Below are 13,278 nucleotides of genomic sequence, written 5' to 3'. Positions count from 1 at the left end.
CTTTATCTTATTGTCAATTTCTTTCTAGTCTTTCAAAAATGCATGTTTGACAGTTACAATCATACCATTTTCTATGTTGTTACATATTCTTCACAAAAACAATTTTTATGATTCTGTGCAATCTAACAAGGGGATATATCACAGAACTTATTTAACCATTCCACTATTGTTGGACATTTAGGTTGTTGTAGTAGGTAGGTGTGAAAAAAAAGGAATGCTGTTACTTTCACCATTGCCATAATCACCCTCAGGGACCTGGTGCCTTGCTCTATCAGTGCTCAATGCTTTCCATCATTTGATATTTAAGCTTGATAAATGTCAGCTCTAATGCTGGAGCCTGAGATACATTTGCAAGAGTATTATTTTCTGCCGGTTTTCATCACACAGATTCTGTATTTCATCCTCACGATGGGTAAAATGTGGGCTAAGCTCTAGAGCATCACATTTTTTTTCCTTGGGAGAAATGCATTTTGAGGTACAAACAAGTAATAAAGAAAATTGGGGAAGTCCTGCCATTGGTGAATGGGGGTGCTTATCTGACGACCTGACTTGGAGAATGGGGTGTCTCATTGGTCTCATTGGCAGTCATGCCCCAGCTCTGGAAACTGATCCTGCTGCAGCACAACCAGGCCTGGCCTCAGCAAATCGATTTGGTCCCATCTCCAAGAAAAGATCAAATTTGTATGTAAAGTGGGCCCCAGGGTCCCTTCAGCTTTAGAGCTTTGGCTGCTTTACAGAAGTCCAATTGTTTGAGGCCAAATGCAATGCCAACAGTGAACTGGGGAGAGAATTTCAAGTGGGTCAATTGTGCTGTCTCTTTCCCTGGGAAAGAAGGCCTTTCTGGGCCCTCATTCCTCCCAGACCTCAGTGATGCCTGTCCCAAGTGCCTTCCTATGGTTGCCCACTGCCCGTTGTCACCCTGAAAAATCTCTGTGATGCAAACCACCGTGGCACATGTATACCTATGTAACAAACTTGCACATTCTGCACATGTATCCCAGAACTTAAATTTTTTTTAAAAAAAAGTTGAACAAAAAAAAAGTAGCAAACATCAACAAAAGAGTGATGATATTCTAATGAAGACAAAATAAACCTGCCCCTCAAAAAAAAAATTGCTGTGACATACCAGCTATGTCTTGGGCAAGTGGAATGGGGGTGAAGGAACATTTAGATACTGCCCCAATTCTGTCCAGTCAGCTGACAGCTTCCTCCCCCAACCCCATCTCTGACTCCTGAAGACTTCTGAAGGACATTTGAAGGGAGGCACCAAGGCAATTACAGCCCTGCAGAATATCAACAGTTGCCCACAAAGTTACCCTTCACATTGTACAGCATTTCTCAGGGGGAGTGCAACGAAGTGAGCCCTTGCCCAGTCAAAAAACTACCCAAAGATTATTTATTTCAAAGTGGTGCCCTGTGACTTAAGTGAAATTATACATGTAAGGAACTGAACCTAAGGGCCCAGCATTTGGGAGGTGCTTCACATATATCAGCTGCTGTTGTTTGAGTAATAGAGCTGATGTGGGCAGTGGTGTGCTGCAGGGGTATGTTGGGGAACAGGTCCCACCAGACTAGAAATGCAGCAGCGAATATAAAGTCTTACACTTGAGTTCAAACACCAAATACAGAATGGAGACTCCAAAAAGAACTTTGGTTTACTTAAGGAAAAAGAGTAGCTTTCGTTGAAAGTAATTCAACGTAAATAAAGTCTTTGTGTGAACTGTGTGGCTGTGCATGGGATTTGTGAGTGGTGCATACACGGGTGATGTGAGTATATTGTGTTGTGTGTGGAAAGTATGTGGTGCATGTGAAGCGTGTGTGTGTGTGTTCATGGCTTTGCACATGGGCATGCATAGGTGTGGTAATGTGTATGTTATGGGTGTGTTTATGACTACGTATGTGTGTACCTTGGGTGTGGTGTAGGCTTCTAAAAGAGGGAAAGTCAGCTTTCCAGGACTATATTTATAGGGGCACAGCTGGAAAGCCTCTTTTGGCCCGGTCATTGGACATTTATAACTTGGAGCATGTTAAAAGAAAAGCAGCTAGACATGGGTAGGGGCCTTGAAGCTATGTCACATGTTAAACAGATGAAGAAACTGGGGAAGTTTGGCCTAGGTAAGAAGAGGGTGAATAGGGGATGGGACAATGGGGAGAGCTGGCACTGTTTCCTAGGAAGGAGGACCATGGAAGTCAATGCCAGGGCCAGAAGGTGGAAGCTCCCAGGGCATAGATTTGGTTCAGTTTAAAGAAAAGCCTTCTAATTCTAATAGACATTGCTGATTTTAGATGGGAGTGGGCTTCCTGGTGTAATATGGACTCCCTCCTATGTGGTTATTCATAAAGGAGCCTTCATGTCCTTGATCTCATTGGAGTCACATGACAACCTTCTAGTCCAAGCAACCGTGAAATGTTTCCCCCACCCCCTTTTTCAGGGTATACTGTTAGAGCAGTAAGGCCTTAAAAGACATCTTATAAAACTCCCTTATATTTTTGATTCACCAGGATCATATAAAACTTAAGAATATGCAAAAGAAAAAATTAAACTCTGTGTGTATGCAGGTCTTTTTCCTTCTCAGAGATCTTGTTGCTGGCCTGAGGCTGTACTTGAACTGGCTAAGCATGCTATAGTCTTTCAGCAGGAGGTCAAACTCCTAGGATGGTTCCCAGCAGGGTGTTGGGGCTGGCAAGAACTAAAAACAGGTCTCTGCTGAATTAAGTTGTTGAGGCCCCTCCTCTCCCTGCTTCCCCTCCCCCGCCTGTGAGGGGACAGAGGAAAGAGGAGACAACCCCAGGTTTGGTCTATGGCTGGTGCCCAATGACGCACTCTCACCAATATAGATTTTGGAGGTGGAGACTATGGAAAAACAGGTGGCTGTGGGGGCAGGTGGCAGCCTGAAGGGGGTGGGGCTTATCAAGGGGGAGTGAAGGACAGTGTGGGTGGGGGTCCTGGGGTATGTCAAAAAGAAAATATCAGTCTCCTGAAACTTTAAGGACGAAAATATAATCAGTTGTCAAAATGTACTTTGTAGAAGCAGTTCCAGAAAAGGGGTGAAATGTGACCCACATATGCCGGTGCTGTGATCTTTGCACACTTGTGTCCTCAATTCCACAGAAATAGGGAAACCAAGCATTGATCTCAAGCATCCAAGGAAAGAACCCGACTAAAGACCCCAGGGGTCCACTACTGGGCAGTCTGGGGCAGTGGGCAGCTGGCAGAGCCTAAGCTGACCCAGGTATGCTGCCAACCTGTTGGGTAACCTTGGGCAGGCTTTTCCCATCTTCAGTGTCATCATCTCTTAATTGAAGGGTTAAATTCGACGACTCTAGGGGGTCCATTGCTGATATTCTGTGTTTGAGATTGAGACAAGGGGACAAACTTCAAGGCAAAATGAACCCCCGCCTCCTTCAGGGTCCCTGGGGCCTGGCTTGCTCTGTCAGGGACATTCATCCTTGGGCCTTGAGGGTCCTTGAGTTGCGGGACGCCGTTCCTGTGCGTCTGGCCCCAAGGCTCTGGCTGTCCCTGCGAGCGGCTGAGCCAGCGACTCCGCCCACGCGCTCGTCCCGCGTACCGCCGAGCCATTAGCGCGATTGCTCGCGGTTCCCGGCAAAGCTGGTGATTTATGCGGGGCCTCGACGGGGCAGTCCCTTGAGCCAGGAACAATTAGCTAAAAGCCAGCAGGAAGGGAGGCAAGGGGGCGACCAGCCAAGCCCTAGGGCGCCCAGCCGGGGCTGCAGCCGCTGGCCGCCCCCGGCCGAGCACCCCAGCCCCCCGACTCGGTGGGCCCCACTCACCACGGCGGGGGCGGGGCTCAAAGGCCGAGGCGAAAAGGCAGTCCAGTATCCACGCCATGACCCACGCTGAGTGCCCAGCAGCTCGCAGTTAACCTTTGCGTCGTCCCCCGCACCAGCCGCCCTAAGTAGCCCCCGGTGACCACGCCCTGAGCCGCACCCTGCACCCAGCTAAGAGTGTCTCGGTCACCGGACACCTCGAGCATGTCACGAAGGGGGCAGGGCCTCAGGGGAACCCCCCCCCGCCGCCAGAAAAGAGGCCGCTGGTCCCGCAACCCCTTGCCCCACGCGAAGGGAGGCAGAGACACACAGCTCCTGTCCTGGGAAGCTGACTCTGAGGGCGAGACCCTGCCCCTACCCCGGGGAGCCCAGAGTCTGAGGGGAGACGCCATCTCAGCCCCGGTGAGCCCCAAATCTGAGAGGGAGGGAAGGTCCTTGTCCCCCAGCCCCACCCCAGGAGCCCTTGATTGGGCACATAAAAGCAGGCCTGTCCCCAAAGGCTGGAATTTGAAGGCGAAGTAGTGCACCTGTCCCAGGGAGCCTCAGATCTGAGAGCGAGACAGTATCCCAGGCTCTAGAAAACTCCACGGTTTAGCGGAGCGTTATCTCAGCCCTCAAGAGGCCTAGTCTAAGCGGGAAGCAGTGAGTTCCCCAGGATCCCTGAATCTAAAGGGGAGATGCTGTCTCAGCCCTTGGGGACCCTCCCACCCCCACCCTTAACCCCTCTCTTAGGGCAGGCATCACCTCAGCCCCGAGTAGCTCCAAGTCTGATTTAAATCACTGGTCCGTTCTAGAGGACCAATAATGTGAGCAAGAAAAATGATTTTGCCGCCTCCCCCAAGAAGTCCCATATCTGAGAGTAATCTTACTTCCCTTCTCCTGGGAATTCTGCAGCGAAGAGGGAGATGCTCTCCTGCCTGGGAACCTTTGTATTGAGGGGGTTGATCATCAACTGAGATAAAAGAACCCAGTGTCAAGTATGTATAAATGTGGGGTGCCCCCCAGTTGCTGCCGACTTACAGATTCCACTGCCAATGCTTTTGCTCAGGGCACTGATATGAGAGGGGGACCAACATTTATTTTTAGAAAGAATTTGATATTTGATATTTCAATGGAAGATGGTACTGTGTTGGATTTTCTTATACTTCTTTTATGGCTTTGTATTTTTACGTTTTAAATACATATGGGAGCACGTGCCATAATGGGTTCATTGTTTGGGGCCTCCGGTGGTGGTAAAAACAGCCCTGCTCCCCAAATCCTGGGGTAGAAGCAGCCACCAGAGATGGACCACATTAGGCAGGAAGGGCTTCTAAACGAAATTTCCTTTTTACTTCAAGCCCAGGGGCCCAAATTAATTTCTCTCCCAATTCGCCATTGGTAGCTCCACAGACGTGACTCTGTGCCTTGTTTTTCTCCACTGGGAAAATGGGGCTCCGTTGATCAAAATGCTAGTGAAGAGGTAGAAAGAAATATGGAAAATCTCCTTCCAACAGCTCGATTGCAGGCCAGAGGAGGGGAAGCCTCAATCACGGGGTCCATTGGGGAGAACAGTTATTATATTTGCTTTGCTAACCACTGATATTAGCATTAATGCGGCAAAAGGGGTGCATAAAATGGAAAAATTGCCTGTACTTTGCTGTACAATTCTTAGCAAAGCAGAGCTATCTTCAGCGTTTAAGGGCCCTCCACTCATTTTCCTTCCTTTCTGGGAAACATGGTACCTCTCTGCCTTTGTACCAATTTCTAAATCATTTCAATTTTCTCTGTTTTCTAAAAGCAATCACAGACAACAAACACTCACCAGACCTGCTCTTTTACCAATTTCTGCTTTACAAATACTTAGTCATCCAAGCCAAACAAGCCTGACATCTAGAAATGTCCAGTTTCAGGCCCTGGATATTGAAATCTCAGCCTTACCTCTTCCCATGAGCTTATCCAGCACCAGCTTTTGAAATGGCCTCAATGGGTTCCTTTTTTTTCCAACTGAATGAGCTTTTTTTGGGCTCCCTCATGGCACAAAATCTGCCTGCCTGGTCCAGTCCCAGAGTCCTTGGAAACTGAAATTGCTCTGCTTCCAGGGCAGCTCTACATGAGGTACAAACCCATGACAGCCGTCCTTCTTTGTTGCCTTTTTCTCAAGAGGTGTAACGTAGTAAAGGAACAAAGCTACAGAAACTCACAAACCTAGACTGGAAGCTCAATTCTGCTATGTTCTAGGCATGTAATCTTGGGAGGGTTATTTAATCTCTCTGAAGCTTAGTTTCCTCACCTGTAAAATGGGGATATTAATAGCTATGAAAAAGCTCTAGGTGGACCAAAGCATCTACTCTTTTGGGAAAAAAGAGAAGAGGAAATACAGAGGTCAGAATTCTTTAAAAAATTGATTTAGTAACTAAGTTAGCACTTCTGCCCTGTCCCTTTTCTTTGACCTGCCTACTCTGCCACTTAATTACTTAGTGTTACATTCCCTTTGAAAATCTTTATCCTTAACTTAATTTCCTGGGGTAGAAGGACATAATAGACATAATAGGGAAATGCATTCATCCATCAATCCATTAATTCACACAACAAATATTTATCAAATATCCTCTAGGTGCCAGATATTGAGCTATGCAAATAATGTTGATTCACTCAATGAATTATTATGCAATTATTTTTAAGTGTATAATTTAGAAGCTTATATGATAATCTGAAAATACGCGTATGATACTTTTAAATGAAAAAAAGGCAGGATGCAAAATGTGTGCACATTGTAATATAAACAGTGCAAATAAATAATAAGCCTATATACAGAAAAAAAAAAAAAAGGCTAAAAGGAAACACACCAGAATCTGAGTCGTGATTGTATTTAGGTAATGCAATTACGGGCAATTTTTAACTGTTTTATTATTTTCATATCTTAGTATTCTCCAATTTTTCTTTAATAAACATATATTATTTTCTGGAGTTAGAAAATCCTACTTAGAAAAAAATCTACAACTTCGTCTCTGCTGAATAAAGGACTAAGCTAGATAGGAGAATGATGAGGGCCTTCAGGTTGGCATTGTGCCAGTGGCACAGGGCACTTGGGCTGGCTTTGGTGACCCAGAAAAGGCTGAGAAAGTTGGCTTGTGAGTAAAACGCAGAATTCCCTTCCTGTGCAGGGGCACATAACAAGTTATGACTCCTCCTTTCTGAGGATGTAGGAGTGCTTAATGACCCCATCGAGCAGCCAGGAGCCTGCTAGCCTGGACCTGTAATCCCACATCCCACGGTATGTGCTCACAAGGGACACATAGGACATCTTTGTCCTCACTCTGACAGTCCAAGACCTATGGCACGACAGTTTACTGCTTCTTAAGTGTCTTCTATTGTAATTCCAATTAAGAGCCAAGCATCCTGCTCCTAGCTTGGGTCATTGTCTTCCCGGAGGTCTTTAGCCACAATGATAAAGTGAATCTGGGGCTTGTTGACTTTTAGAAGATAGGCTTCAGACCTTCTTAACTTTTTTCCTGAAGCCCAAAAGTGCTTGCCCCCCCCCCGGCATATAATTGCTAATTAAATGGGACTCTAGGAATTAAAGGCCCTTAAACCTTGTCGTTGATCAGTGTTTCCCAAAGTACAATCCATTCGACCAGATGCATCAGAATCACTTGGAATGTCATATAACAATGCAGATTCCCTGCTCCCACTCCAGTCCTACTAAACAAGAATTTCTGGGCACGGCGACTAGAAAATAGTATTTTTAACAGGCCCTCCATGGTGGTTTTATGCCCACTAAAGTTAGAGAAACTCTAATATAGAAGAAAGAAGTCTTTCCCTGCAAACCCTCCCCTTGCACCCTAGCTACAGGGAACACTGTGGCACCCTAGCCACAAGAAACACTGGGGCAACCAAATGGGGAAACTGGTCACTTTAACCCCACTCTACTTCCTTTGGGTGCATGGGGAAATATGTAGCATGGAAAATTGACCTAACCTTGAAACTTGACTCCTCATAGGGCCTAGGTGTATTCAAAATGAGCATACTCCATACAAGTCATTCATTTAGATTTTCTAAGAATCCTTGTGTATATGTCTACATAGCACTTCCCAGTCAAGTTATTTCATTTGAACGTTCTACTTGTTGGGTTCCTTGCATCAGGCAAGAGAGCATAGTGGAAAGGGCAGTTAAAATGCCAAGAGTGAGGCTGGACTTACTGGCTGACTGGCTGGGTGAATGTGTGTCTGCTTCCCAACATAAGCCTCAGGCTCCTCCTCTATGAAGTGAGAATCTCAGTCCTGCCACCCACCTCCCTTTACAGCAGGCTTGTCCAACCCATGGCCCGTGGGCCACATGCAACCCAGGACAGCTTTGGATGCGGCCCAACACAAATTTGTAAACTTTCTTAAAATATTATAAGATTCTTTTGCCATTTGTTTTACCTTATCAGCTATCATTAGTGTTAGTGTATTTTATGTATGGCCCAACAATTCTCCCAAAGTGGCCCAGGGAAGCCAAAAAAACTGGACACCCCTGCTCTACAGATTTTTAGGAAGGTCTCTGCATTTTCAGGAACGAGATAACAAAGTACTTATCTCTGGGCCCATGAAGGGAATTGGCAGATTAGCACCCTGCCCCCCAGCATCTCCTTTTGAGAAGCCCTATCAGAAGATCCACACAGAGCGCACAGGGATCATATTTGCTCTCTAAAGGGGACTCCAAGCCCCAGGACCTCAAGACCCTGCCTCCCTGGTTTTCTATTTGTGAAAGACTTAGCTGGGCAAATGGTAAGCATGTCAGTGAAATCATGGGTGCTTTGGGGGACCACTTTGAACCTCAGGAGGGCCTCAGTTTCCTCATTTCTCAAATGGGGTTTATACAGAGAAATCTTGAAGTTCCTTTCTAGCTACTTAGCATTTCTAGGGGTACACTCCTTCCATAGCACTTTTTTCCCATAGCTCTATTAATCCTAAATTTTCATATCACTGAAACCTGACAAAGTCCTGGTACCATCTTTGTGAGGTAGATATGGGAGAGAATTACTCCCATTTTCTTAGATTTAGAAAAGTGAGGCAAAGTAAGTGACTATCCCAAAGTCACCCAGGGGAGAAGAGATAAGTGAGACCAGCCTCCACATCTCTCGCCCCCTGCCCATTCTTTTCCAGTACTCCTTGCTAGATCCCAGGAGCTGTCTGTCAGTGTGCTGACACCACTCAGGAAATGCAAGTTTCATCCTGACACCAGAAAGACAGAGCAACGATTACGCTTCAGTCCCCAAGGAGGCAGAGAAATTGCTTTTAGTTGACAAGCGCATCTCCCACACACATACCCCTCTGGTTGAATGAAAAGATAAAATCAAGTTAAAAATCCCAAATGCTCACTTAATTTTGTAAAGCATTTTGCTCTTTGAGCTAGGGGTAGGCAGGATGAAAGAATTTTCCAACTCCAGAAGTCTCGACAGGGTGGGGTAGGGAGAATAGTGGGAACTAAGGGGGGCACAGGAAAAAAAATGTCAGAAAGAACAAAAAGCACGGGGATGTTTTCTTTCAGTTTTGTGCCATAATCAATAAGAAAATGGAGTTATCTGAAAAAAGAACTAGAAAAAATTCAGGTGTGTGCTTATATGCCTTTGAAAAACTACAAGACATGCAAGCCACTGACATTTCCATTCTAGATGAAAATTCTGTGGCTTCCGATAACAAGAGTTTAGGGGTTCAGCAGGGGGACCGTCCACTTCTATGTGTTACCATAGACGCATGGGCTTTACTACCTCTGAAGTTCATCTCTGCGAAGCATTTGCCTTTATATATTTAAGTGTAGCAGCTCCCGACGTACTCTCATATGTATTTTCAATCTGAATTGCATACAGCTTTGGGAGGTTGGCAGGACAGAGATTAGCACAACCCTCATTTTATAGAGGAAGAAATTAAAGTTTGAGGAAGGGGAGTGACTTGCTTAAAGTCACTGCCTTTTTTGTTTGTTTGGAACCTGTTCTTGAACCACTTTTGTGCTTCCTTCTTTTGTGCATGGCTCCCTCTCACACTACCCATATCCAGCCTAAAATCTGATCTTTAGATCTTATATGTCTCTTGACCCCTCCCTTGGACTCCAAAAACTGGAGACTTTCACCTTGCTGAGAATTCCAAAGCCCTTAGAAAGCCTGAGAATCTCCCCAGCTAAGAACATTTTATTCTTATGAGATGCATTCTGAAGTATTTAGGAGTGAAATGTCATGATATCTACAACATATTTGCAAGTATATATGTATTTGACTCTCTCTTTCTCTCTCTCTTTATCTATCTATCTATACATAGATAGAGATAATTTATTGTACTATTATGTATACACACACACACACACACAAGTATTTATTGTGCTATTCTTTCAAATTTATGATATGTTTAAAAGTCTGAAAATACAAAGTTAAGGGGAATATTCTCCCAGGCAGCCACCCCACTGGTCTACTCTAAAATCTGAGTGTTAGTGGTGCATCCTTCTCATGGGGCTCTACCTCAGGACTCTATCAGGATGACACAGCCCCAAACACAGAACTAGCTCTGCAGGAGGGGAAGGCTACACCTGTGAGTCGTTGTGATGTCTTAGATGGAGCTTGGGTGCTGGTAAGTGGCTGCCTGTACTGCACGGGAGTTTAGGGCAAAAGATTTGATGGTAAAGCAGCTTAAATTAGAGCCTGAGAGGAGTCCTTAAACAAATTCTAATTAGAGCTGGCAATTTTTCAAAAATAATTTTTTCTTTAATTTCAAAACCTGCTTATCAGGGTTGAAAGTGCCATTAGAGATAATCTAGTCCAACCTCTTCACATCACGGGGGCCGGTGGGAAGGGGACACTGAGATCCAGAAAGGGAAAGTGACTTACCCAACATCGCCTAGCAAGTTAGTGGCTGAAAAGGGACTAAAAGCCAGGTGTCCAGCATCCTAGTCCAGGGCTCGGTCCATTACATCACACTGCTATCCCACTTTGGCTTCTTGGGTTCTTGAAAGGTCATCTGCCCACCCTAGGGCTTGCTTTCTTCAGACCAGCGTGGCACTTGGGGGATTTGCAGTCAGCGACAGTCCCTGCTGCTGGGAGCAGAGCCAGGAGCCTGAAGATGGCACCTGTCACATCCCACTGGAATGAATTACCTCCCTCTGAAACTGAGAGGGCCAGGCAGAATCTGGGAGCGGCACCTTGAGAGCAGAGTCAGTCCTGGCCTGCGCGGCTAGCATGCCATGGACATTCAAGGCAGAGAAGGTCATGGAAAATATCCTGAGCACTGTTTGCTGGGGAGCTTTCCACCTCTCTTGGACCCCAAGTGATTTATTGATTATTTTAGGGGCAGCCACTCTGGTTTATTGGTTTATCTGCCATTACTCGTGAGGTGGTGGGGTGGGGGTGCTGCCTGCCCGCTGCATCTCCTGGTCTGTCTTCTCACAGGATTGGTTCATGGGACAGCTTAGCTGGACCCTCGTGAGCCTGTCGGGATTAATGGCATTTGACTGTAGATCATGAGAAATCACATCAGTTGCTGTGGGTGGAGGTGGATGGAGTAAGCAGGAGGAGGGCAGAGGAGAAGAAGGAAGATGAGCAATAGCGGGAGCGAAGAAAAAGGACGAGGGAGAAGGGGGAGAGGAAAGTGCAATAAAGGAATTCTCTTGTACAACAACCGCTGACATTTCTGAGCCTGTAGCTTCCCTCGCTTTTAATCATTCCCTTCATTAACTGCCATTTGTCAATGCAAATAGGTCTTTCTCCATTATAACTCAATCCTGGGACAACCCACGCCTTAAACAAAGATGCAAGGCTAGCTCCAGAGCCCTAGGTTTCCCTAACTAAGGGGCTGTTTGCCCTTCCCTCCCTGTATTCCTCCATCCCGGGCTCCATAAGATTGGTATGTGAACACCAAAATTGGCCCTGGGACAAAAGATACCAAGAACTGACTTTATCTTCTGAGCTACTTTGGGTCTGGCCCCCACCCAAGGACCCCCTCTCCTAACTTCTGTGGCCCAAAACCCTCTCCTGCTTTCAAGCACCCAGGGCTTATAACCGTCCTGCTTTTCCACCCTCCAGATCCCAGGAGAGTTATGAGATTGAAAACTAAGCGGTAAGGCAGGAAGGTGCCATCAGAGATGCATCTGCCTAGGACCAGAGAGCAGCCTTGCTGGAGAAGAGGGGCTGTAGCTGAGGCTGGGTCAAGTGGCAGGACAGCCATTTGACACATTTGGCAGGCTGTGCACACACGTTGAAGAGGTGAAGACCAGGTTATATTCAGAAAGCCCTTCCTTTTGCTCCTAATAAGGGAACTTCTGGCCAGATCACAGGACTCCGGGCCCCTAGTGCCTTAGCAAATAACAGGAACACTCAAGTCTCTGAGTGACTGTGGACCCTGACTTCATTTTTAAGATTGGCTCTGGGGTGGCAATTTCAGTGACAGGGAAGGAAGAGATTGTGTAACATGGGTATAGGTCATGAACTGTAGGCCCTCCTCACTGGGCCAGGCTCTGGGGCCTGGTATCCTGGGACCGGGGCTACAGCTCTCTGCCATCTCCCTAGGGAAAGAGCCACCAGTATATCCTCCAAATCACACACCTTGCTGTCCTCAGAGACAGTCCCTCAAATCTACTCAGTGATCATGAGATGCCCTGAAAGTTATGGGGTCAACAGTGGTGATATTAGTGCCCAAGGCCAGGTTCAAGGACCAAGTGCAGAACGTCAGCTCCTCTGGCTTTTTTGTCCTTTCCTCCCACCTCAAAGGAAAAAAAACGGATCCTCTCTGGGGTTCTCCTCACTAGTGTTCTGAAGCTCAGCCGCTTCTGCTGCTTCCACCTCAGCCATCAAGAAACCTCTGATCCTCTTGTACCTTCAGCGTCTTCTCTTCCGCTAACTCCTTCCTTCGTATGCACATCTCAAACCTCCCTATAAAGCATAATCTCTCCCTTAGCCTTGTTCTACCTGCTCCTGAGTCTGCAAAACTTCTCAAATGTGTAGTGTCTACCATCAACTCACTATTTTACCTCTTCCCACTCCACTTCCACTCTTGAGGCCTTCCTAATTCTAGATGCAATGGCTCCTTGTCAACTCTCAGCCCTCTTGGCCACTTGACAGCCATTTGCTACCCCATGACCTCTTTCTCCTTATTAATTGAAAACTCCTCTGCTCTCAGCCAAAGCTCCCAGGTCTCATCTCTCAGAATTCTTCTTCTGCCTGTTCAGTAATCCTCTCTGTCATCTACTTATTCATCTTCTCTTTCCCTGTGGGCTTTTTCTTCCCTGTAGCCCACAAAAACATTGAAATGCTCCTATATGGAAACAATCTTCCCTCAACCCTGCGTCCCCTTCTAGCTATCATCCATCCTTCCTTTCTCAGCCTTAGTCCTTAACACCTTGAAAGAGTATTCTAGATATGCTCACCTTACTTTTCCCCAAACACTCCTGCCATCCATGGCAAGATGGCTCCTATCCCCTCCATACATGCACGTGCGTGCATGCACGTGCAGACACACACAGCCCCTCTCAATGCAGTTACGAATG

At 46.4% G+C, this 13,278-nt stretch overlaps 1 protein-coding gene across 1 annotated transcript in view; it reads right to left on the bottom strand.

The window, feature by feature from the left end:
* Window positions 1-3,891, bottom strand: part of ARHGAP36 (Rho GTPase activating protein 36) — a 31,403-nt gene extending 27,512 nt beyond the window's left edge. The window contains exon 1 of the mRNA XM_055267743.1: window positions 3,793-3,891. Within this exon, the coding sequence (XP_055123718.1) occupies window positions 3,793-3,850 (58 nt within the window). The 5' untranslated portion in view covers window positions 3,851-3,891. The remainder of the gene's footprint in view (window positions 1-3,792) is intronic.
* Between the last annotated feature and the right edge of the window lie 9,387 nt (window positions 3,892-13,278).

This window comes from Symphalangus syndactylus, chromosome X, assembly GCF_028878055.3.
Source record: "Symphalangus syndactylus isolate Jambi chromosome X, NHGRI_mSymSyn1-v2.1_pri, whole genome shotgun sequence".
NCBI lineage: Eukaryota > Metazoa > Chordata > Mammalia > Primates > Hylobatidae > Symphalangus > Symphalangus syndactylus.
This window is presented reverse-complemented; position numbering and strand designations above follow the sequence as displayed.